At 41.3% G+C, this 27,369-nt stretch overlaps 1 protein-coding gene across 2 annotated transcripts in view; it reads left to right on the forward strand.

Annotated features, from left to right (window-relative positions):
* Positions 1 to 27,369, forward strand: part of KCNH5 (potassium voltage-gated channel subfamily H member 5) — a 315,910-nt gene that overhangs the window by 68,734 nt on the left and 219,807 nt on the right. For both annotated transcript variants that reach the window (XM_077122436.1, XM_077122437.1), the window contains exon 7: positions 12,316 to 12,742. In XM_077122436.1, coding sequence (XP_076978551.1) covers positions 12,316 to 12,742 — 427 coding nt within the window. The remainder of the gene's footprint in view (positions 1 to 12,315; positions 12,743 to 27,369) is intronic.

Consider the following 27,369-nt stretch of genomic DNA (forward strand, 5'->3'; position numbering starts at 1 on the left):
TTAAATTGCAAGGAAAGGAAACTCAAGTTAACTCAAGTGACTGGAGGTGTCATATAAGCTTGGATATTTTTTAGTAACACAGGGAAAGTAGCAATGGAACTTAAGGACTTAGAGTGTGGTCCTGGGACAAGAGGGCACTAAGTACCTCCGCCCAAGCCACAGCCAAGTACTAATCTTAGGGGGGAGCCTGAAAGTGGGTTCTGGGCCAAAGGGTAGTGAAAGGGAGGAGAAAGCACACAAAGCAAGGAGTCGCTGTCTGACGACCTTCTTTACATATCTCACAGCCTTGTTTCCACAGCGCTTCCTCCAACAACTTTGCATTATAGCTTTCCCAGCCATAACATCACACACTGTCTTTAAATTTTGGGGAAGTGCCACTTTTAATAAAATGATGTTGGAATACATGGCTACTAACTTTGCTTTTTCTGGCTATTTATCTCCAGTCTGTAAATCTTTACTTAACTGTTCCACCCATAATGTGACTCAGTGTTGTGTATGTGCTTTTCCTGTTCCCTCTACCAGCTGAACCAGCTGAAGTCCTTTCTCTCTTTTCCTTTCTCCCTCTTGATTTCTTTTCTATATTTTCGTAACTTTTACGAGCACATGGCCTATCAAAGCCACTCCAGCATTTCTCTGCTTCAGCTCTCGGGGCTGCTGTCTCTTCCCCTTAGCATTTCTTTTCCTTTTGTTTTTGACTATCAAACAAGGGAAATTACCCTATTTGAGGGAGGAGATAGTTAGAGGAGGGCTTTCTGAAGAGGTGACATTTAAGCCCATACCTAAAAGATGAGTCGTGACTAACAAGGTAAAGGAGTGTCGAATAGGTTGGAGAGTGTTTTAAACAGCATATTCGGAGACTTCTGGGTGAGAAAGAATATGACGGTTTTGATGAAAAGAAAGAGGTCTTCTATGACCAGAGTGCAGAGTACAGAGGAAAGAAATGCACAGAGCAAGGTTGCAGAGGTACATAGGAGCAGATCGTGTTAAGGAGTTTGCACCGAACTGAAGACAGAAGAAGTTATTGAGAGGATTTAAAATATTCTGAGAGTGGGTTTACTCTGTACATATATCGTTATGCTCGGAAAAAAAATCCAGACTTTAGGGAATATACCTCTTTTCAGTGTGCTTATTCTGGTTAGATTTTATATCCACTCTGGTGCCAGTGCACATTAAAGATATTTTCCACACAATAAGGTACATTAAAAAGTTAGTTCAGATATTGCAGAAAATAGGTGTATGTACAAGTTATTTAAGTTCAGATCCTCTCTTGAATCATCTAACTAAAGCATGGAATAATTGGAATTATTTTCCCATAGTGTACGTTAGAGAAGTCAAGTCTGAATAGGAAAGAGGCAATAAATTTTATCTGAATTGGAAGTTCAGATAACAAAGATAGTTTGCAGTGTTCTTTACATATTTATATCAAACTGCAAAGAGAAATAGATATGTTCTATGTAATCATTAATGTATAGAATCTGTTTAGTACAAGAACCTACTTTTTAGGAAAGAATTTATTACTGTTTTGTGGCTTCTATCAAGTTGTCTGATGCTGTGCTACCCACGAAGATGAACTTTTATTATTGACTGCTATGTCATGCAGGTAGGGTCAGAAACTGTCATGAGAGATTTATACATCAATTAGTAGTATATTTTTAAATTAATCAGTTATTTCAATAAACATTTAAAATGTCTACTGTCTGCCAGGCAGTGCTAGCAAGTGTATTAGTGATAAGAGCATGAGAAACATATGATATGAGTGAACCATCACAGAATGATAAGTGTCATGAAGGAAAGTACGAGGTCATTTGATGTTATTAGTGAAAAAACCTGCCTTAGACTGGAGAGAGTAGGTTCCCCAAGGTAGCAATGACTGAGCTGAGCTCTGAAGTGTGAATAGAGCTGAGTAATCAACAGACGGGGGGCAGAGTGTTGTAGAGCATTTCATTTCGGGGAGGGAAATGAGGCAGGCACAGAGGCCCTGTGTTTGAGGAAGCATGGCATATTCAAAGAACTGAAAGTTGACTGGAGAGTGAACAGAGGGTAGTGAGAAATGAGGCTAGAGAGGTGAGTGGAGACCTGACCATCCAAATCCATGTGAGCCAAAACAGATTTGATCACGACGGGAAGCTATCGTCTCATTTTAACTAGGACTGATTTTGACAATGTGACTTATACGTATGTCCAGAACAGATTGGCTGGGGTCAAGTACATGCTTTGAAACATGTCAGGAAGCTCTTGTAGGTCCAGGAAAGAGACACGTAGCATGCTAGTAACAGTGGAGGTGGAGAGAAGTGGATATGTTTGAGAGATATTTAGGCATTAAAATTAATAAGATTTGAAGATAAATTGAGTGAGGGGGATATCAGATGTAGGGGTGGGAATGATAGTCTCGGTTTCTGATTTGCATCGTCAAATGGCTCATACTTACATTTTGCTTAGATATTGAAAGAGGGGCAAGGTCTAGGATAGGGGAATGGAGAAGGGCATTAAAATAGTTTAATAGGAGGGTCATATGATGTTTAAATGTCTGTGGCGAGGATACAGTTGAGGGGGTGGTTGAAATTTGAGCAGAGTAGAGAAAGTTTGAAATAGGATAAATTCATAAGGAAAATAGTAGTCTTGCTGGGTATATAAGATCTGCTTTGAGATTGATGGTTATAAGTTGATAGTGGGCCCAATTGCCCTTGAACAATTCTTAATATAGACCCTATTAAAGCTGATATTTGAGCCAGGATTGGGATTTGGATAGAGTGTATGATGAAGAGACAGAAATGCTAAGGAATTCAGTGTACTGGTGTTATGGAAATACACCAGGTCGGATCAAGTAGGGAAGTATGGAATGGAAAGGGCTAATTGTTTGGGAAGAAGAAGATTTATCAGTGGACTGAACGTCTTAAATGAGGTTGAGGTGTTACCACAGTGGGCGTAATTGCACCGTTGACTTCCGCAGTGAAGAGGGGACGGTCAGATAGACCCATGGCTTAATAGGAGCCTTCAGAGCTGGAGGAGTTTTAGTGTATGACAGTTTTCACATTGTGACCTTGGGAGTGGATGTATGTGGAGAAGTGGAAAAGGTTACTGTAGATGAGTCGGAACAGAAACTGCTGGGCCAGATGGTTGGAAGTATACCCACATGATACTGAAGTTCCGTATTTGATGGTAAGATTTTAGGTGATACTGGATTCAGGGATTGTGTAGGAGATATGTGAGGTAATAACTTTGGAATCTCTGTTATCATCAAGTATGCACTGACATAAATCTATGCAAAGCCTAGTAGCAACACAGTTCCTAATACAAAAGGTAAATAACTCTTAACAATGACATATTAAATTTTATTTCACATATCCATCTCTTACCTATTTGAGATAATGTGTTGAAATGGAGCCTCTGTACCAATCAGATATCTATATTGCCCCGGTCTTAAATCAGACAATATGAAATCCTCTGCACATAATCACATAAAATATACTTTTCCCACATTTGTATCAGGTACTTTTTTCTGTATAACAAATGATTACAAAACTTTGTAGCTTTTAAGAACCACCATTTTTTAAACTAGTAAATCTATGTTTCAACCAATGGCCCTGCTGATTTGGGTTAGGTTGCCCCGTCTCAGCCAAGTTCTCTCATTTGTCTGTGGTCAGCTGCTGCATTGGCTGGGGACTGACTGGTCTTTGATAGCTCAACAGGGATGATTTGTCTCGGCTCTTTGTGGGTTTTCATCCTCCAAGAGCCTCGCAGCTGGGAAAGGATCCAAGCCCACGAGTGGAAGCACGCAACATTTATTGAGGTCTAAGCTTGGAACTGGCATAGTATCACTTCTACCCCATTCTACTGTCCTGTCATTAGGCCGGTCCAGATTTAAGGGATATGTAAATAGTTCTTTTCTCTTGATGGATATAGGGAGGGAAATAACCACTGCCATTTTTTTTTTTTTTTGCAATCTACCGCAAAATCCTGTGGTATTTTGTGCCGAGACTGGAAGTGGTAGGTGAGAAATTATGCAACTGGATAGTATGCTTCTTATTCCAGCTCTTCTCCCTCATTTTATTATCATGTGTTCTTGGACAAGAAAGTTCTTTCATCTGTTTATGAAGTAAGAAAGATAGGAGAGGAGTCCTGGAGGAAAGAATAATTGGCTGAGCTATTTACCTACTATCGTTAGTGATCAAATGAGAGAATAGATTTACATTTTAAATGGTTTTGTCATTGCAAGATATTATTGTTATGCAGATAACATCCCACCCCTCTTGAATGTGGGAATAACTTGATGAGCTAATAATATAGAGATTTCTTTGGGATATTGTTCCTTATGCTGCCATGGCCTGAGGGGTTTGCCAACTAAGGAAATTGGCTGGAAAGGTAGGAGGCTAATGACTGAAAGTTCTCCGCTAACCCTGCTGTGTTCTGTATGCATTTGATGTGTCTGATGTTCTCTTCCACCAGTGGAAGCCCAGGAATTTGTGTGCTGAGAGCTCAGAGTTTGGGATAGAGGCAGAAAGCCACTGGAGTGCAGAGGAGAGCACAGAAGGATTGGAAAGTGGGGGTGAAATGAAGCAGAAAATGAGCGAACAGATAAGATTGGTAGAAAGTACAAAGTCAAAAAATTGCTCTAAAAGGTAGGGAAAGTCACAAAAAGAGGCAGTTTTTTGAGAATCAGCCTATAAAATTATCTGATATTATCAGGTAGGTGAAATTAAAATTCTCAACAAGGGATTAAATGCAATTGTGGTCCAATATAAAGGTTATGAGGATGAGTCATAAAATAAAGGAAAATCTCTTATTTTAGATACAATGTTGAAGCTGATTTTTTCTCCAAAAAAAAAACCATGCGATGAGGAAGAAATTATTAATATGAATCACATACCGTGTTGAGATGTTAATGTAACAATACAACAGTGATTACTGGACTTCCTGCAGAATATTTTTTGAAGTTTAAAGTACGCCAATGTTAAATGTACGGCTCAGTGAATTTTCACAAAGTGAATGTGCCTAGTAATTAGTAGCCAGATTAAAAAGCAGAATATTATCAGACCGTGAAAGCAGCACCCTGCGCTCACGTTCCTCCCAGCAAAGGGAGCCACCATCCTGACGTCTAATTCCCTAGAGGAGTTCCACCTATTTTTTTTTTTTTTTACTTTTTATAAATGCAGTCATTTAGTATCTACTCTTTTGTATCTGGTTTCTTTTGATCAACGTGTTATTTTTTTCTAGATTCATTGTTGTGATTGTGTATCATTCTAGCCTGTTCATTGTTGTTTTTGTGTAAACTTCCACTGAGTGAATACAGTATAGTTTAGTCATCTGTGCTACGGAGATAGATATTTGGATTGTTTCAAGGCTTAGGTGTTCCATTAGGTTTTGAAATCATGATCGCAGATTTGATTTAAATGATTGCATTAAGTTCTGTTCGACATGAAGCAATGGAGAATGAGCTCTTTCAAAAACTTCACAAAAAGTGAATTTACAGATTTGTCATACATTTTGAATGGTACTTTCTGATTTTGCTAATACGTGAGGGGAACAGCATGACCAAATTTAAAGGTGAAACTTAGGTTATGCTTGGGAGCAAAAAGGAGTTTAGTTTGGCCGAAGCCGTGTTCCTATGCTGAAGGATAGTGGGCAATGGCCCAGCAGTGTATGCAGGGGTGGATTTGTGGATCTTGAAGTTCTGTGCAAGAGATTATGTTTAGATTAATATCCATGATAATTTCCTGGAAGATAAGTCTTTTAGGAAGATTAATATAGCAGTAATTATTTAGGATGGATTGGGAACAGGAAGCTTGCACCATAGTCTGTCATGTGGCAGATAGGCTAAGAATTTGCATGTCTATGTTAAGTGACACTCCCTCTGTTTGTTAGTTGGGTGACCTTGGACAAGTCATTTAATCTGTTTGAGCCTCAGTGTCTTCATCTGAGTGACGGGAACAAGAATCTCGCTATGATGAAAGGGAAATGAGCTGATCCATGTGAGAGAATTCCAGCCTAGAGAGAGTTCCAGGGCCCCCACAGACCACTGCTGAGACTGGGGTGGTGGGTAAAGGGGAGGCCAGGCTTGGGGCTCGCAACCTATCCCTCCTCCACTAGGAAGCCCATTTCTATTTGTTTTACAGAAAGGACTACAAAATGAGACTTCCTGTTTATCAAGAATTTTGTAGCTAAAATTATTTGGGAAAAACCATAGATGTGATGCCACCTTATATGCTATAATGCTCTGTGGGGTATGGTAAAACTTTCCATCTCTCGTGCCCCCACCTATATCAAGTGGTATTGGTCTCCTGAAGCATGTCATGAGGAGAATTTGGAGCTCACATTTGGCTGGCTGTAGAGAATTCCATATTAATTAAGAATGTATGCCATGCATGAGGGTTAAAGGTCAGGTACCATGTACCAAATAGTCATAATCCCTTCTCTAGGCAAATGTAAGTGCTTTTTATTGTTATTTTTACAACTAATAGCACAGGGATACAAGCAAATAAGTATTCAAAGCAGGTAGTTGGCAAGGCCAGTGGAAGAGGAAAGCATCCGATGGGAGAGAGAGTGTGGTTAGATTTGATAACCTGGAAACTGATTGGGTCCTGAATGAAGAGTTTCTTTTGGGACATCTCACCATTCGTACTCAGAGGGATGCCAGGTGAAGGGAGGGTGTCAAGCAGGCACGTTTAAAGGCGGATTCCAGTGGTCCAAATCTGGGAGCCGTTCAGTAGATGGAGCTCCGTGAGTGATGGAAGTCTGAAAGAGGGGAGTGTGTTCAGGAAGTAGAGCTGTGAAGAAGGAATCTGAGGGCTGTGGTAGTTAGGTTCGGGCGTCAGCTTGCCCAGGTGAGGGTGCCCAGTTCTGTTGCTGTGGACTAAATCATCAGCATGTGAAATTCATCTATGGCTGATTACATCCGCGGTTGGCCAGGGGCATGCCTTCTGCATTGAGTGACTTTTAATTTAATTAGCTGGAGGCTTAAAAGAGAGAGGTCAGAGGAGAGCTCAGTAGCCCGGCACATCTCAGCTCAGAGCTGGCCCAGACTCAGACTGCTGGAGATGCAGGAAGGAGCCACCCTGGGGAAAGCTGTTTGAAGGAAGACATTGCGTGTGCCTTCTCTGGAGCTTCTTCCTCTAGAGAAACCTAGAGGCAAGTTAGCTGCCTTTTCCTCCAGGCACTGTAAATTCGTAACTGAATGTATCCCCTTATAAAAGCCAGTCCATTTCTTGTGAATTGCATTCTGGCGGCATTAGCAGGCTAACACAGGCACCGTCCAGGAAGTGAGAATCCAGGGGTGGTGGAAGGGGCAGTAAAGTAAAAAAGGAGTGGGTCACCTGTGCCGAGGAGAACCTGATGGTGGATTTCTATTATCTCACAAGCCAGTGGAAATGTTTTTATGGTGGAGTGGGCTGTCAAAGGTGGGTGGTAGCAGGCTGAAAAGTGCTAAATGCTTCTTAAGGAGGCATCATTTTATCACAGTTTAGTGATGATTACTTTATAGTATACAGAATTCTTAGAGGTAATGGAGTCTATCTCTGGACTTTCTGTTTTGCATGCTAATACTACATGCTTAAATTATTGTTTTGCTATGATATATTTTTGTTATCTGGTAAAATTACTTCCCCTTCTTTCTCTTCAAAATATTTGATTTTTTTCCTGTTTAATTTTACACATTGATTTTTACTGTTATTTTGTCAATTTCCAAGAATACTTTGATACTGATGGGTCATAAATGATAATAGTATAATTTCATTCTTTGATTTTGCCTCTGTGTAGTCTTGTCTTTTCAGAATTAGCCATCTATCTGTATCTTCACTTAATAGCAAAAACAGAAGTATCATTCCCTTTCAGAAGTATATTTACTATAACTTTTCATAACTGAAAAGTTAAAAATATGGAACAAATTTTCAAGTGCTTAAAATGGATCTTTATTTTACGTTAGGAGAATCAAAGCAAAACTAATACTTAGGACTGTGAAAAACTGATCAGTTGAGAAGATAAGAGAAAATATTTGGTTGACCAGCTTTTTAAGTTGAAAGAATGAATCTCCCTTAGGGGTAGGCATTTAATCTACTTCATCCAGTCATGTAGAGACACCTGTATTTAAGACAATTTTGCAGATACTGTTGTACTTATTTAAATGGCACATTGTGGTCTTGGTATTGGGAGCTTCAGAGTGAGGTCAGGTACTGAAGTGGTTGTGAGCAGGGGGTTTTGAGTTAGACTGCCAATATTTGAATCTTGACTCCTCTTACTAGCTGTGTGACCTTGATTAAATTACTTGACATCCCTGGGCTGTGTATTAAAAATGATACCTACCTCATAGGATTGTTTTAAAGATTAAATTAATTAATACATGGAAAGCACTTAGCAAACTACCTGGCATATATAAATTGTTAAATATTCTTATCACTTCACCTGTCTTTTCCAAGAAGCAGTGAATGATTTCTGGTTGGTTTCCTTCTTGGAAGGATATGGTACAGGTTTGTCAAAATAATTCTGTCTCTGTAGGTCCAACCATTGATTTAGGTTGCCCACATTAAAATTTACAGAATGAGGTCAACCCTCATTCATGCACTATCATGTATGAATAGTGCCTTACACTATCATGTAAGACAGCTATCATGCCTTGTTCCTGTCTCCCTTTTTCCAATCCTTCAGCATTTCCTAATAGGGTCTGGTTTTGAGTTATTGTTTTGGCAGTCCGTTTCTAAATGCATTCTGTGTAACTCTTACAAGTGTAGCCTGGCCAATGGAGAGATTAAGGAGAATTTCTTCTTCACAATGGGTGACATACCTCTATTAATGCAATCCAAAGTTACATTGACTTTTTTTGCTGTACATCATACTATCAAATCATACTAAGCTTATTACTAAGTAAAATCCTAAAGAGTTTCCTCATATATTTGCTTTAGTTGCATAAGTTTATTCATTCATTCATTGGTACTACTTACTATATTACCATATGCCCAGCCTTGTAATTGACACTAGAAGTAGTCTTCAAAAGAGTTTTGAGTTTCCTGGGAAGTCATGCATGCAAACAGGGACTTGTAGTAAAGTGTGGTAATTATATGCTGTCATAGAGATGTGCAAAGAGTGTATGATAGTGTAAAGGAAAGACACCAACTCTTCCAGTGAGAAAGAGGATACGACAACAATGATGGAGAAGCAGGGATATGTCAAAGAAATGCACGTGGAAGAACAGATCCTTATCATAAACTACAAGTAAGACTCTAGGCACCAGAAAGTGGGAGGGAAGGATCCTTTAAGCAGAAGGAACAGGTTAGAATGTCGCGTGAGACAGCATGGGCATTCTGACGACTGCAGCTGTCTCAGCATTGCAGGGGCAGAGAGAGCATGCAGAGGAGTTGGTGGGGGGGGGGTGCTGGCTACGCAGGCAGGTCCCAGGTCCAGAAAGGCTCTTCGTGTCGTAGTGCGACCGATAATCCTATAAGTACTGAGCAAACATTAAAGGATTTTTTAGATAAGGGAGTGGGATGATTACATAGAAAATCTATCTAATGCATTGAAATGCACTAAATGCATTTTAAAAAGATCAGACTGGTAGCCTGTGTATTGTGATCTGTGAATTTAGAGGGAGTGAGAATGGAGGTGGGGTGGCTAATGGAGAGAGTATTCTCACAGGTGAGAGAAAAAAATCTTAATCCAAATTGTCATGGGAATAGAAAAGAAAGGAAATTTTCGAGAGACTTATTAAATAGACGTATTCTGAGGACTTTCTCAGGCACTATGGGCGGTGAAATCCTTAGGCGAGTAACCAAAAGGCTGTCAGGAGAAAGGAGGTGCTGAGTTTTAGGTCCAGGTCTGGGAGACGAGTGGACCATTACGCCACTCACAAGAGTGGGAGGTGGAGGCCTGATGGGGAAGGACAGACGGACTCCGACTGGGACCGTTACCTTTTGGTCACCTGTGGGATAACCAAATGGAAATATCCAGGGGCGCTTAGTTTTTGTACTGGGAACTCAGGAGAGAGTGTTATGCTGAGATGTGAACCTGTGAATCACCCGTCTATAGAGAAGGCGGTGGAAACATGGATATGCATTGCATCCACCGGAGGAAGGCTGAAGGCAACCCAATGAGAATCCTAACCCGACATGGAAGAAGCATGGAAAAGGAGCCTTAGAAAATGATTTTGGAAGAGAAGCCAGTTGGGGAGTTGGCCCCAAACCAGCAGTGCCCTAGAACCTATGGCAGGGAGAGGCTACAGTGCTTAGAAAATATTTAATGTATTTAATTTACGTATTTAGTATTTAATATATTTAGTCCCTATAGAAAATTATGTTTTTGAGTAAGCCGAGTCCTGAGTGGGTGTTCCCATTTTGGAGCGATCTGCCTGTGCCAGAGAGCAGGGACGTTTGTCCTTTCACTGTTGAGCTTTATGCTGGCACGCCCCGTTCCGGTTTGTGGTTGTCCTTGTTTTATAGTTTGAATGGACATGAAGATTTCCCCTCTGTTTTACCTTCTTCTTCTTTTTAATTCCTTTTTTTTAGAGAAAAGAGTTCTGGGAAAGATACTTTTTCTCTGTAGCATTTAAACAAAAGTTTTACAGCTCCTTAAAAAATTTGAGCTAACTAGAGAAAAGCATGTACAGCCAACACTGTTTTTATTTTTAAATTGGTCTCTCTTTGAATTTTTCATGCATTTTCATTATGATCTTCTTTGGAGCAGAAGCAAGGCATGTTAATGTCTCCAGGGCCCAACCTGCGTTTGGATGTGCTCAATAAATATTTTTATATATATTTTTTGTTCATGATAACACAGTTCATTTTTGAGAGTTTCCAAATTGTATCAAGATGTCTTACCTTTCAGCAACTGAATGAGGCCAGTTTTTCTTCCGAGTTTACTTAATTCTACCCTTTTTTAACTGCTTGAGGTCCAATATCATTTTTTTTTTTAAACAAGTGTTTGGGTGAACTGAGAACTTATTTTAAGGCCGTATATTTGTCATAGAATTTCAGAAGCAGGAATTGAAATCAAGCCAGGCTTCATGGAAACCAAACTTGAGACAGGAAACAGTCAGGGCTGATTCGGCTCCTCTTTCGTTTCCTTGAAGACCTCAGGGTCCCTTGTTTGTCCTTCTCTTTGATCACTCTCTCTTTTATATTTTTATTATGAAAAAGGTTTAAACATATACAAAAACATAGGGCATGGTATAACAAGCCAAATGCATTCCTAACCTTCTTTACCTTAATGATTAAGATCATCATGAGTTTAGAGTCTTAGAATGTCTCATCCTTTCTGCTTCATCAGCCAGTTCCTCTGTGTTTGTTGGAGTTAGGCTCAGGGTAAGTTGTGTTGGATTTCTGATCTACTTCTGGGAGATAAAATTTCCAGTAAGGAAGTCATGGATGCTATAGATTCTTCTACTTTCGTCCAAATGATACTTGTAGGTGATGATCAATGAAAGTCTCCCCTGATCACTGTTTTATTTTCCCTCCCTACTTATTTTGTGATTTGCTTCAGGAATGCATTTAATTTACCTTGTCAGATGGCCTATTTTATTCTTCCAAAAATGTAATTATGGGGCCTTCTTTGATTTAAGAAACTCTATGCTATGTTCTCATTTGGATAATGTTTTTTTTATTTAATATTTTAAGTTATTCAACAAAATATGCATCCTTCACTTCTATTTCTTTTTATATTCTGTCCTATGGTTATTTCTAGAGGATGGTAGGATTTAATAGGTTGGGTACACAGATACACTCATGTCAGTTTTTCACCATTGCTGTACACATTTACTGCGTATCATGGCTGTGGCAGGAGGTAGTGGGGCCAACAATGACATTTGCTCCTTCTCTCCATATGCACAGTTTTTATTTCCCTTTTAGCGATCAGTAAGATTGGGCTTCCTTTTTCAGATATCTTGCTGTTTATAACTATTATAAAGTAAGAAATATAAATTACCTTTTAGAGTTCAGGAAAAGTTTTCTAAGAAGAAGTTATAAAAAGTCTGTATTCATCAGCCCTATTTTTATACTTAGTATGTAGTGCATTTTAGAAATTTTCCTTGGGTTATTCAGTTTTTGTCTGCACCATTTCTACTACAATTATGAAAATAAATCGGGTCTCCCTTAGCTCATGAAAAATTGTTTTATCTAACAATTCACAAATATCTTGTTTCTGGGTGAGAAGGAATCTGTGTTTGAAAAAATTCTTTATCATTTTATCATCCTGCCTCTTTTATTCCCTTGAAGATGGAGCCGTGTTAAATGTATGCCGTTAGTGTGTAAATGGTGGACCAAGTTCATGAAGACGAGCCATTGTTTTGCCTCCACCTCTTTTCTGAAAGTGAATTGTCTTCTCTTTTCTTTTATTCAGGGAATCAGCAGTCTCTTCAGTTCTTTGAAAGTGGTGCGTCTCTTACGACTGGGCCGCGTGGCTAGGAAACTGGACCATTACTTGGAGTACGGAGCAGCGGTCCTTGTGCTCCTGGTGTGCGTGTTTGGACTCGTTGCCCACTGGCTGGCCTGCATATGGTACAGCATCGGAGACTACGAGGTCATCGACGAGGTCACCAACACCATCCAAATAGACAGCTGGCTCTACCAGCTGGCCTTGAGCATCGGGACTCCATATCGGTACAATGCCAGCGCAGGGACATGGGAAGGAGGACCCAGCAAGGACTCACTGTACGTGTCCTCCCTCTACTTTACCATGACAAGCCTTACAACCATAGGGTTTGGAAACATCGCTCCCACCACAGATGTGGAGAAGATGTTTTCAGTGGCCATGATGATGGTCGGCTGTAAGTATCGTGGATTTTATTACTGTTATTGGTGGTGGTGTTTGCATGCTTTCCTGGATCTGATCTCTGACAGGATTAAGATGAAACCACGTTGTCTTCAGAAAGGCTATTAATCTGTGTCATTTGCATTGATTTCATTCTTATTCAGTTTAAAAAAAGTGAAAATGTGAGTTAATGTATTTTACTTTTTTAGCATATGTTAACACAAGAAAAGCAGAGTGGATAGAGTGATGAGAATATCAGAATGGAGACTCCGAAGTTTAATTTTGTTGACAGCTTTGTACCTGGCAGGGGTCTCTGCATGGGATGTTGTCCTGCCGTAGACAGGAGGGAACTGGTGCATTCTGTAGGTTTTGTTGGCCACGTGCTAAATTCCGAGAAAGTTGGACAGAATCTGATGTGTGATACGTGGTTTAGAAAATGTCATAGTTAATAACTGATTTCCTGAATCACGGCTGCTCTTAGGATACAGTTTTATGTCGGTTTTTTACAATTAAGTCTAGCAAAGACAGTTTATAAATCTAACCTCCATTGCAAACAGTCTGAGCTGAATATACACGTGCCTAAGAGATTGAGCAGTTGGTAAATATGAGTCCATTTAGCAGGTACCGGAGCGTCTGGGGTTTAGCGCGCAGACCCGAGTACTGTGTGTCCTGATGGTGCTCTCGGGAATAGAATGCCTTTTACGGAGGCCCAAAGACCACGTGCTCTACACTCAGACCAGATGAGAACAAAAGTCAAAACTTTTAGGAAGACACAGAGAAGCTGTTCGAAAAGAAGATTTTGAGGATGACTTCACCACCATCTGAATCTTCAGAATGGCTGAGATGATTTATCCAAACCTGATTCGGATTAGAATCACCTCAGGTGGTTCTACTAGAGGAAGTAGTTGTGATTGGTGTTGTTATATTAGCACCTCATGAGCCTTTGGGTCACAGACAACGGTTTTTTATGTAAACTTTCTGTTTTAGTTCGGTAAACTGCTGGAATGCAATATACCAGAAATGGAATGGCTTTTAACAAGGGAATTTAATGTTACAAGTTTACAGTTCTAAGGCCATAAATACGTCCTGACTAAGGCATCCAGAGAAGGATACCTTGGCTCAAGGAAGGCTGACCTGGGAGGGCACATGGCTGGTGTCTGCTGGTCCCTGTTCCCAGTTCCATTGCTTCCAGCTTCCGATACCAGTGGTTTTCCCTGTGTGTGTCTGTGAGCCTTCACTTAGCTCCTCTGGAACACAGCTCTGGGTTCTGGCTTGCTTAACGCCTCATGGGAAGGCGCATGGCGATGTCTGCGGGGGTCTGCCCGGGTCTAGACATCTGCTCTCTGTGTCGGCACTCCAAGCATCTCCAGACATCCATGTCCCTGCCAGCTCTGAAGCAACTGTTCTCCAAGCGTCTGCATCTGAGGTTTCTTCAAAATGGAATGGTTTCTTCAAAAAGGACTCCAGTAAACTAAGGAAGACCCACATTGAATAGGTGGGATCACTTCTCCATCTAACCAAAAGACCCTGTGCACAATTGGGTGTGCCACATCTCCGTGGAGATAAACTAATCAGACATTTCCTCCAGGCAGTATTGAATCAGGATTTAAAGAAATAGCCGCCTCCCCAAGATTGGAGCAGGATTAAAACATGGCCTTTCTGGGATACACAGTAGTTTCGAACTGGCACACCTTCCTTTTTCAAGATTCTATGTTGTGGAAGTTTAGATTGGACACAGATACAAAGCTTCCAGTATTAAGCTGTGGATAGGAAAGATGCTAGAGTCCGGGGATGTTGGTTGCCCAGGAAGGGTCAATATCTTGGGTGCAGTAGGTGATTTTCAGAGTCCAGAATGTTTGCCAGCTTGGAATGCCAGTGTTAGCAGCGGTTTCCCTCCCGTCTCTCCAGGGTTCTTTTGTGCAGGTACAGAAACAGGAAATACAGGCTTTATTTCCTGGTCAGAGATTACAGTTAGAGGGAGAGAAAGAGTCCTGAGTATTTGCTCCAGAGGCTTTTGGAGAAAAATATTCTTACATTCACAGAGATACTGATGGTTAATTAAACTGATGTCTATACACCAAAACTGCTAAGATATATTGAAAAAGAAATGTGCTCACAAGACAATGTTTTGTTAGATGCAATATTTAGTGTAATATTTGGTGTTCTTTGCCTTACATTTTAGCGTAGTTGAATTATTTTAACAACTTTTTGAAATTTCTTTGTTTCAGAAGTTTTTAACCTATACCATTTGTGTTTGTTTAATTTTTATTCAGCTGTAAAAAGAAAATGTGAATTAATGCAGCTTACTTTTTTGAATGCATTAACACAAGAAAACCAGTGTAGATGCAGTGATAAAAAAAACATCAGAAGGGGAACTCTGTGATTTAATTCAATTCACAGCTTTGTACCCGACAGAGAGTTCTTGAAGGTGTCAGGGATAGCATCCAGGCAGGAGGAATCTGGCACATTCCATAAGTTTTATTGGCAACGTGTTACATTTCCTCCAGTGGTTACATGCTGTGTGACTGTAGCACAATATAAAAACTGATGTGGGTACTAAGTGCGTGTGTGGTTCTATGCAGTAAACAAAACTGCTCCATCACCACAAAGATCTCCCTCTTGCTGCCCCTTCTAAGTTACCCATCCCATCCTTTATCCCTGGCAGCCTCTAATCTGTTCTCTGTGATTGTGTGGTTTTGAGAATGCCATGTAAATGGAATCAGAGATTTCACTGAGCATAATGCTCCTGAGTATCATCCAAGCTGTATGTGTCCATAATTTGTTCGTCCTTATTGCTGAGTCGTGTTCCGTAATGTGGGTGTACCACGGTTTGTTTAACAGCTCACCTCACTGAAGGACGTTTGGTTGTTTCTGGTTTTAAGCTATTGCCAATAAAGTAGCCATGAAGATTCACGTACACATTTTTTATGAGCCTAAGTTTTCATTCCTCTGGGAAAAATGCTCAGGAATACAATTTCTGGGTCATATGAAAAATGTGTGTCTAATTTTTAGGAAACTGTCAAACTGTTTTCCAGAGTGGCATAGTTATAATTTCACAAGAGAATAGTAGGAAAATGAAATCTATATAGAACTGAATGGTACTCATTCTGTTTTCTCAGGCCCCAAACCAGGGATTTATCCTAGATTCCTCTGTTTTTCTCATGTTGCATTTATTCATAGCAAGCCCTGTTGGTTCCACTTTCAAATACATTTCATTATTTGTCTCTGCTTCCATGGTTTGCCACCCAGGACCACACCTCCGTCATTGTTGACCTGGTTTTTGGTAGTAATGTCCTACATGCTCTTTCTGTTTTCACTCCGGCCCACAATCTGTACCCAGAAGCCAGAGTAGTCCTTTTAAGTAAGATCACACAATTACTCTGCTCAAAACCCTGCAGTGCTTTCATTTCACATAGAATGAAATCTGGATTCCCTAGGTCCGTACTGATGTCGTCCTGCCTGCCTCATCCTACTTCATTTTCTGCCCCTCCGCCTCCTCTGACTCAGCCCCACCCATACTCTCATCTTGCTGTCTCTGCATGTGTTGAACTTAGCCCTGTCTCCGGGTCTTCCTATTTACTCTCCCCACTGCTATCCCACTCCTCCCCCAACCTAAATCCTGCATTCATACAGATAGCTACTCAAGTCATCTCCTCGGCGGTTCCTCCCAAAGCTACCTTACTAAAACACAACACAGCACCCCAATGCCAGTCACTCTGATTCCCTGGCCTTCTGCCTTTTTCTTCATTGTACCTCCCAAAACCTGGACACTTGATTGCTCTGTTTTTTCCCTCCAGAATATAGATTCCATAAGGGCAGGAACTTTATTTGCCTTTTTCTTCTGCTACATCTGCAGCATTTAGAATAATTTTTAGCATTTCAGCGTTCAACCTAAATTTGTTGTATGAGTGAATAAAGTTGAGATTGTCTTGGTGGCCGTGATTGGGATCTCCTGTCCTTGAATTGAACCCATGTAGGTCTCTGAGAGATATTCATGCTGGGCAGATGCACACTCTTAGAGGTTTGGCCCTCATTCCTTTGTTAAACTCCTGGTGAACTGACCTATATTGTCTTAATTTGGGACTGAAGTAGCAGCTTTAGCTGGATTGCCCCAACCCTAAATTCTTCACGAGTCTTGTTGGTATAAGTTTTCTGAAGTTAGTGGAAGCACCAACAGCTCTTTCTCCAACCACATTTCTCCCATCTGCCATCTGAATCTACTCACGTTGGAAATTTTCTCATAGGTTTAGCTGGGTTTTTAAAACTTCCTTTGGTTCAGAGTTGGTCCTCTTCCTTCTCTCTACTTCATGTAAGGCTAATTACAAAATCTGAATTTTTTTTCTCCTCTCTTCTTTCCTTTTTTGGCCATTCCTATTTTGATTTCAAGATGAAGACATGCTTTAAAAAGTGGTCCTTTCCTTCCTGAGTTTCTGATATCTCTTTTGAACATCCAAGCAGTAGTTTTCTGTTAACATACTAGCATATCAATTTCTGACATCTTTTTGCGTGTTGATTTTGGTTTTCTTTTTATGATGTGACCATGTACAATTTCTAAGACCAGAGTGTTCTAGGGAGATGATTTTTCAGTTCCTTCTTAGTCTTTTGGTTTGGTAATTTCATTGCCTTTTTCCTCTGTATCAACCCAAAAAGGTGGTAGAAAACTGTCAGGACCCATGAAATATTATGGTAATTTCCCACACTCCCAAAATTCATTAGACACACACTCAGAAGTTAGCAACCAAATGTGCATTGTGCTGTTTGTAATCTTAATCTTAATTTGATTTCTACAGCAACACCAACGAAAACAAACACACATAAAAGCAAATCACCAGTGTTCCCAGAACCCAACGCATGTTACCACTCATAGATCTCGGCAGAAATTTGGTGTCGTATGTATATGCATGAAGGGACAAGGGGAAGGCAATAAACAGAAGGATTCATGCTTTCAGGTATGCCAGGATTCTAGTCTGTTTATGCTGGTTGTCTGAGAAGTACCACCTATAATCTCAGAATTCAGCAAATGAGAAAAATATTTTATCAAAAAGTTAATGAGGACACCAACCTCCTATATTCTGTTGAGAAAAGTAATAACTACTTGTAAAGACTTCCCTTCTTTCTTGGAGAAAATCATCTGAAGTTTTCTTGCCACCCAACAAAATTTAGAAATTGCAGTGACAGAAATTCCAGTTCCTAGATTTTTTCTGATTTTTTTTCCCTTTCATGCATTTTTCTCCATGACTCCTTGTTCTTGGCACCTCATGGTGAATTGCATGTGGTTTTTTCTAGGGCTGTGATTGCAAGGCTCTCTTTGTTTATATCAGGCAAATCTTCAAATGAAATTCATGGCCATGGCCTCTTCCCAATCCCAGTCAAATGTTCTCTCCATATCCTTTCTGTGTCAGCAGATCCCAGGGTTTCTTCTTGTGTGCTACTCAGAAACTTCTTAGACTGGAAATATTTGTTCCTACATTTGCCCATTTGGAGAATCCCCCTGCTCAGATTTCTGAACCAGTAGGGTTGTTTGTTTTTTCTCAATATATGTCTAACCCCATGCATTCCTCCCCTCTGATCCGCCCTTTCTCAGCGTCGGCACGCTCATGTCTTGTGAAGCCTTTGTGGCTTTGGTGGCAGCTGTCTCAGCCCCAGGAAGTTTAGGTCCCCATCCCTCTGCCTCTGTTCATTCGTGAAGGAACCTGGCTACCTTGTTGATGTTCACAAATTCACTACAGAAAGGCTTTTGTAAAGAGAATATCTTGTAGTTTCATTCTGCAGCAGCGGAGAAAATAGTTCATATATGTTTAGATCAAGATGTGTGTAATCTCTTTGCTAATTTACTCATTAGATGCTTAATGATGCTTTCCTGTGATGTTTTCTAATCCATTTGATTTACAAAATCTTATCATTGAGCACAGAATAATTTTCTACTTTAAAAGATTAGCAGGCTAATTTTGCTGCTGTTCAGGTAGTACCTTAGTACACTGATGATCTGTTTTGATGGATATGAAGCAGAGGAGTGTGGAATTTGGCTGATATGATCAGCATTTTGTCTTCTTAATGCATTTAGGAATCCTGTGCTTAGGTTTGCCAACTTTGAACATATACCTTCCTCCATATTAGGCCACCTTACTTTGTGTTTTCCTGGATTATTGCAGTAGCCTACTCACTGGTGTCTGCACACAACGTTTTCTCCTCCAATGCGTCTTCCGTGCTGCCGCCCCTTCCTTAGAAGCAAATCCTTCTCAATTATCCCAAACTCTTTAGGATCAAATCCAAACTCCTCATCCAGCTGTGTAAGCCCATGTAACCTCTTAGTTCTTGTTATTCTCCTATCTACATCTACCTGCAACTCAAGCCAAAGCAAAATACGTAGAGTTTCCTAAAAATGCCGAACACTCCATGCCTGTTTTATCACATGTTCTGTTTGCCTAGAAAGCACATAAGTCCTGCTTCATTCACCTACTGATTTTTATATTCTGAGCTCAAGTCACCTCCCCTTAGAAACCTTCCTGGGTTCTCTCAGGTTGAGCGAGGTGAGCCTTTTTCATTCATTCATTCAACCTATGTTTAATGAGCCAACTATAAACTAGGCACACTGCTTCATGATAAATATTCAGTAATGAGCAGTACAAACACAAACTCTGTCCTCATGAAACTTTCAATTAATCTTTATTCCCCTGTGCAAAGTCTTAGTTCCTAGTTTACAATATAAAGACAGAGACAGAGATGATAGCAATAGAGATAGAGACAGTTGGGTGATTTTTTTGTCTGACATCCTTACCATACCACTAGCTTATTGAGGGCAGGAAGGTATCTAGTTTGACTCCTCGATACCCGTATCTAGCAGAGCACCTGGCACAATGCTGAGTGAATTGAATTATATTGAGTGATACAAAGATACAAGGTGAATATGGAAACCAAGATCCTTGCACAGAGTCCAGGCAATTTAATAGACCCCTGAGAAATTTTCCTGTTGTTTACTGGGGAAACTTAACCTTTGCAGAGTCTTAGAGGTTTTGCGAAAATGTGAGTGGGCATAAAAGGAAATGTGAGTATAAAAGAACATTCCTGCAAAAGACACGATTTTTATTTTGAATAGGAAATAGGAAATAAAGTGCGCATCACAGTCTTTAACTACTCAACTATGTATCTGAAGCCACTAAACCGTGAAAAAAAAACTTATAACTTTGGGCTCCAGGAAATATTCTTCCTCTTGGGATACTCAGATCATTAAAAAAGAGAAAAAGTCTTTTAACAAGCTGGGGTAAAGCAGACACAAAGAATTGACCCAGTTTCCAAAATAAACATTATGCTTAAATCTCTCTCCATCTGGCTAAAACTAAAACCAGAAATGAAAATCAGCCTGTTTTCACTCCATTTCCTACCTACACAGCAATAGCAAGGGCAAGAGAAGATTTAACGTGTAACTTATATCTGAGGCTGCTGAAGTCTCACACTGATATTTGTAGAGATTAAAAAAAATCTTAGAGATGGCCAATAACCAACTGTCCAACTGCCTGGATAACCCTTTGAGTCAAATGCCCTTCAGATTCTCACTGGGCTGGTATATGGACCTGAAAAGTTTCTTTCAGTCTGTCTAGCTGCCTAATATCTATATGGAACACGTGTCTCTTTCCAAAAGAATCATTTTTTTCCTCTAGAATATTTCCTGAAAGTCTGCCTTGTCAAGTCTTCACTGAACATATTCCATACTGGCACATATCTGTCTCCATACAACAAGATATGCCATATGCATGAAAAGCCCTAATTCCCATTAAAAGATTCCTCCACATTGACCTCGTCTCCAAACCAGCCCCATTCCAAGCACAGTGGCATGACTCCATCCTCAGAAGCTCAGGTATACAGATTGTCAGCACCGAAAGGGACCTGAAAAGTCATACTTTTAAACTCCCAGATTTTATAATTGAAAAAAAAAAACCCAAAGAGATTCCGAAACTCACCATGATCACACAGGCCTTTGCCCCAACTTCTATCTCTGAGCCTCTCTATCTTTTATTTAATTTATTTTCCTGTGTGTGAGGGCTTAGGATAATGCGCATCATCTCAGTTCGGCTTTTATCTAAACCTCACAGATGGTGCTAACTCAGCGCGCCACCCTGAGAATATGATGCGTGGCACTCGTCTCCTCTGCATGTTGAGTGACCAGTGTGCTACTAAATGCTGCCCAGTAGCACTTAACCACCCACATGGGAGATTCGTTTCCCTTCCTACACATCCCACCAGCAGATGGTCCTGCTATACTTCTAAAGATGCTAAACCATTTGCCTGCTGCATTATAAATCATACCTCTCAATTACAGAAAGTTTTTAGACTATTTGAGTTACCATCAATTATATCCTATTTGGAAATTGCAGTTTAGCTTCATATGACTGAGTTTCCTCTCTACCAATTAAAGTGTTTTTTTTTTTTTTGCATGGGCAGGCATCAGGAATTGAACCTGGGTCTCTGGCATGGCAGGCGAGAACTCTGCCTACTGAGCCACCCAATTAAAGTTTTTAGGTTTTTATTATTTTTAAAGTCTCAGTTTGCATGGCATCATAGCAGGACAGATTGTGCTGTCATATACCGTGTGTGTTAAGCCACCTCAGTTTAGCAACTAAGCAGATAATAATGGAAAGACTGAAAAATACTTTTAAGTAAAATTAATGTCCAAAGTTCAATTTGTAGCTCTTGATATACACTGTCTATGTATTTAATAATGTATGAAAAGTCTGTCATAGACAGCATGGTTTGTGAAAAGAGCGTGGGCTTTGGAATCAGAAAAACCCAAGTTCACACTTTTTATTATCACTTATTAAGAATGTACATCAATCATCTAAATGGTCTTCTGTAAAATGAGATGGCAGTTCCTTCACTGCAGAGTTATTGGTAGTATCTAAGAAGAGATCATATATAAAGTTCCTGAAACATTTTTACAATTGTTATCGGTGAATGAATGAATGTGTGAAGTAAGATAGAAAGAAGATTTAAAAGGACTTGATTTCTGGAGAATTCTATCGAGTGATTGATGAAGTAGGTCTCTAAGTCAGAGAAAACAGCTTGAGGACCCTGCAGTTCAGTCATCTGACAATATCTGTTAGCCTGTTTAAAGTGTGGTTTTCAGTTCTAGAGATGTGAGGCATGGAGAAATCTCTTTGGGAATCACCATTTACAGAAAGCGGTTGATAATCAGGAAGCACAGGTAGACTCAGAATAAAGCTGGTGAAGGGTGGACACTTAAGAAAGAAAAGTCCCAGAGGGGACTACGAGGAAAGGCCAAAGGTGCAGAAAGAAGCATGGCTCCAGTAGGAGAGTGTGTAGTTAACAAAGGATGAGAGAGTTGCAAGAAGACAGGAGGGCCAACAACAAACGGGACATCAGGAGATATCTGGCTGGCCTTAGGAGGTCTTCAGTGACCTTCCTTGAGTAGTTTCATTGGCCATTTGAGGGGAAAGAACCACATTGGGAATTGATCTTTATGGGATCTGTATTAGTTAGGGTTCTCTAGAGAAACAGAATCAACAGGAAACACTCGCAAATATAAAATTTATAAAAGTGTTTCATGTAACCGTGGGAACGCAGGGTCCAAAATCCACAGGGCAGGCTGTGAAGCTGACGATTCTGATGGAGGCGCTGGACGAACTCCATAGGAGAGGCTCATTGGCTGAGGCAGGAAGAGAGCCTATCTCTTCTGAATCCTCCTTAAAAGGCTTCCAGTGATCAGATTAAGCATCACTCATTAAAGAAGAAATGCCTTTTGTTGATTACAAGTGGAATCAGCTGTGGATGTAACTGCCGTGATCATGATTTAGTTCTATGAAATGTCCTCATTGCAACAGACAGGCCAGCACTTGCCCAACCAGGCAAACAGGTACCACCACTTGGCCAAGTTGACACATGAACCTGACCATGATAATCCACCCCTTGTCAACTTGGCAGCTATACACATCACCTTAAACCATACCTAATTTCTAAATAAAAAACAATAAAACACTCATTTTTTCCTTTAATCTAACAGTACTCAGTTGTCCTGCATATAACTGGAAGCACATTAAATCCTCCAGAAAAAGGTGCAAGTCCTTGGGTAATATTCATTCTTAAACTTGATATCTTTCAACTTAAATAGTGTAACATGAACAAAACAGCTTCACAGTCCTTGTTTCTGTAACTGATCACGTGGTCGAAGTTCATATTTATCACTACCTTCTTTCACTACCCATCCCATGTTCCCTTTACCCTCAGCAAGCACTTCAGCTGGCCGTGGTTCTTTGCCTGGTGGGGTGACCCAAACCTTCATTCCTGAAGTTTCAGAGCCATTGGTAGTCCTGCCTGGATTGAGTTGTAGTTTTCCATTGATTTTAATCACAGGGCATGGTGGTACTAAGAGATGCCCTAGGGGATCTCCTATATTCCAAGAAAACTCTTCCTTACCTCCATTGTGTAGTTGTATTTCCTCCTGATAGTCAAGGTCAGTCACCCCAGACAATAATGTAATCCCCTTCTTGGCTTCTGGATCCAGGGGCATGAGTACCCCAAAGTGACCAGGTGGTAGTCTTAGATTCCAGTTCAGTGGAATCACTGTTGTTTCTCCTGGTGGAAGCACTGCCCCTTTTCAAACTAAAACCTGTAGACCAGCAGAGCTCAGGGTCGCAGGGACATGAAGCAAAATTTTTACTGGTGGATCACTAGAGGTAATAGTGAGTGGCACCACACCCATTTCCACCCCTTGGTTCCTGGACCCATGGATCCTGGCTATGGGAGAAACAGCACCATACAACAGATGCTGATTCAGAGCCTACACAGCTTCCTGGAGTACATTACCCCAGCCTTTCAAGGTATTGCCACCTAGTTGGCACCATAATTGAATTTTCAAAAGGCCATTCCACATTTCTATCATTCCAGCTGCTTCTGGATGATGGGGAACATGGTAAGACCAGAGAATTCCATGAGCATGTGCTCATTCCTGCACTTTATTTGCTGTGAAGTGTGTTCCTTGAACAGAAGCAATGCTGTGTGGAATACCATGACAATGGATAAGGCATTCTGTAAGTCCACGGAAGCTAGTTTTGGCAGAAGCATTGTGTGCAGGGAAAGCAAACCTATATCCAGAGTATGTGTCTATTCTAGTTAGAACAAATCGCTGCCCCTTCCATGAAGGGACTGGTCCAATGTAATCAACCTGCCACCATGTAGCTGGCTATCACCTCGGGGAATGGTGCCATATCAGGGGCTGAGTGTGGGTCTCTGCTGCTGGCAGATTGGGCACTCAGCAGTGGCTGTTGCCAGGTCAGCCTTGGTGAGTGGAAGTCCATGTTGCCGAGCCCATGCATAACCTCCATCCCTACCACCATGACCACTTTGTTCATGAGCCCATTGGGCAATGACAGGAGTTGCTGGGGAAAGAGGCTGACTGGTATCCACAGAACGGGTCATCTTATCCACTTGATTATTAAAATCTTCCTCTGCTGAAGTCACCCTCTGGTGTGCATTCACATGGGACACAAATATCTTCATGTTTTTAGCCCACTCAGAAAGGTCTATCCACATACTTCTTCCCCAGACCTCTTTGTCACCAATTTTCCAATTATGGTCTTTCCAAGTCCCTGACCATCCAGCCAAACCATTAGCAACAGCCCATGAGTCAGTATACAAACGCACCTCTGGCCAGTTTTCCTTCCAAGCAAAATGAACAACCAGGTGCACTGCTCGAAGTTCTGCCCACTGGGAGGATTTCCCCTCACCACTGTCCTTCAAGGACACCCCAGAAAGGGGTTGTACTGCTGCAGCTGTCCACTTTCGGGTGGTACCTGCATATCGTGCTGAACCATCTGTAAACCAGGCCCGAGTTTTCTCTTCCTCAGTCAATTCACTGTAAGGAACACCCCAAGAGGCCACAGCTCTGGTCTGGGAAAGAGAAGGTGATGTGGCAGGAGTGGAGACCAAGGGCGTTTGTGCCACTTCTTCATGTAACTTACTTGTGCCTTTGGGACCTGCTCTGGCCTTATCTCATATATACTATTTCCATTTTACAATAGAGTGCTGCTGTGCACGCCCAACTTTATGGCTTGGTGGGTCAAACAACACCCAGCTCATGATAGGCAACTCAGGTCTCATGGTAACTTGGAGGCCCATGGTTAAGCGTTCAGTCTCTACTAAGGCCCAGTAGCAGGCCAAAAGCTGTTTCTCAAAAGGAGAGTAGTTATCTGCAGCAGATGGTAAGGCTTTGCTCCCAAATCCTAAGGGTCTGCGTTGTGATTCTCCTATAGGGGCCTGCCAAAGGCTCCAGACAGCATCTCTATTTGCCACTGACACTTCCAGCACCATTGGATCTGCTGGATCATATGGCCCAAGTGTCAGAGCAGCTTGCACAGCAGCCTGGACCTGTCGCAGAGCCTCCTCTTGTTCAGGTCCCCACTCAAAATTAGCAGCTTTTCTGGTCACTCGATAAATGGGCCGGAGTAGCACACCCAAATGAGGAATATGTTGTCGCCAAAATCCAAAAAGACCAACTAGGCGTTGTGCCTCTTTTTTGGTTGTGGGAGGGGCCAGATGCAGCAATTTATCCTTCACCTTAGAAGGGATATCTCGACATGCCCCACACCACTGGACACCTAGAAATTTTACTGAGGTGGAAGGCCCCTGTATTTTTGTTGGATTTATCTCCCATCCTCTGACACACAAATGCCTTACTAGTAAGTCTAGAGTAGTTGCTACTTCTTGCTCACTAGGTCCAATCAACATGATATCATCAATATAATGGACCAGTGTGATGTCTTGTGGGAGGGAGAAACGATCAAGTTCCCTGCAGACAAGATTGTGACACAGGGCTGGAGAGTTGATATACCCCTGAGGTAGGACAGTGAAAGAATATTGCTGACCTTGCCAGCTGAAAGCAAACAATATGGGGATTCTGCCAGTTGCTCAGCATTTCTATTCCAATGATACATTCTGGAACTGGGGAAATAACTACAGGATGGGTCCGGGGGCCCACTGGACTCACTGTGAGATGGACCTGAGCTAAAACTCCATTGATCACCTGGCCTCCATAAGCCCCCACTCTGGCTGGTGGTCCAGAGTGACGTGTTGGGTCCCCTGGAATTAATGTCACTTCTGAATCAGTGTCTAATAATCCCCGAAATATCTGATCATTTCCTTTTCCCCAATGTACAGTTATCCTGGTACAAGCCCGTTGGTCTCCTTGGGGAAGACTTAGAGGAATGTTAACAGTATAAATTTGTGGCAGTGTAACAGTTTTCTTCCCCATAGGGACCTGGCCTCCCCTTCATTCAAGGGGCTCAGGGTCTGTAAACTGTTTCAAGTCTGGAAATTGATTAAGGGGCCGTGACTCTGTGTTTTTGTAATTCAGGTTAGACTTCTGTTCCCTTGACCTAGAACTCTTGTTTATACAGCTCGAACAAGAATTTAGTAGACTGCCCTTCTATTGTATTTCCAGGTACCCCATGATTTACTAGCCAGTGCCACAAATCTCTGCGTGTCATATAATTCTGACACCTGCTTTGAGTTTGCTGTCTATTATAATAGGCATGTCCACCCTGTCTTTGGCAATTAAGTGCTGCCACCTGGCTTCTGCCAACTCAGGATCCCATTGTACCCATTGTGTTTAAGGATTCCAGCTCAGTGACAGCAGTTCCTACAGTAATATCTGACCTACAGAGAAGTGCAACCACAGAGCTCTTCAGGGATGATGGTGCTAGTCTCACAAATTTATTTCTCACTGTTCTGGTAAAAGGTGCATCCTCCAGACATTCCTGGGGTGTAAGAGCAGGCTTTGCATGATAAATCCACTCTAACTTTCCAATCTCTCTAAGCCTCTGTATTCCCTCATCTACATTATACCAGGGCAGTTCTGGCATTTCAACCTCAGGTAATGCTGGCTACCTTTTGATCCAGGTTTCAACCAACCACCCAAACAAGCTGTTAACACCTTTTCTAACTGCTCGAGCTATAACATTGAATGCAGAATCTCTGCTTAGTGGGCCCATATCAATAAATTCAGCCTGATCCAGCCTTATATTCCTCCCACCATTATCCCACACTCTTAAAATCCATTGCCACACATATTCCCCTGATTTCTGTCTATATAAATTGGAAAACTCACACAGTTCTGTTGGAGTATAACGTATCACCTCATGTGTGATACTCTGTACCTCACCTTTAGGGGCCTGTTGGGACTTTAGTCTAGTTATAGGTCTGGAAGAAATGAGGGGGTGGTGGGGGTGGGTCATGAAAAGAGTTAGAAATATCTTCCAAGCCATTTGCTTCAGGGCCTTCGTTTGCAGTTTCATCTGGTGAAACAGGATTAATCACTCTAGGGCTAATCCCTTCAGGAGGAGGTTGGGTGGCCAACTCCTCAAGGCAGGCTGGAGGTGGGGCGGCTATGTCTTCAGGGCAGACTATTACAGGGTTATCTAAAGAAGGCTCAGCATGGTCTAGGGTTTCAACCTCACTCCCGACATCATTATCAATCCATATGTCACCATCCCGTTTTTCAGGGTCCCACCCCTTTCCAATCAATGCCCTCACTTTAATGGCAGACATCATGCAAGGTTGAGATTTCAGTTTACGTTGTAAAGTTGCTTCTCTAACAATAAAATTCTTAGTCTGGTTTTCAGAGATCTCAAGTCT

This window comes from Tamandua tetradactyla, chromosome 12, assembly GCF_023851605.1.
Source record: "Tamandua tetradactyla isolate mTamTet1 chromosome 12, mTamTet1.pri, whole genome shotgun sequence".
NCBI lineage: Eukaryota > Metazoa > Chordata > Mammalia > Pilosa > Myrmecophagidae > Tamandua > Tamandua tetradactyla.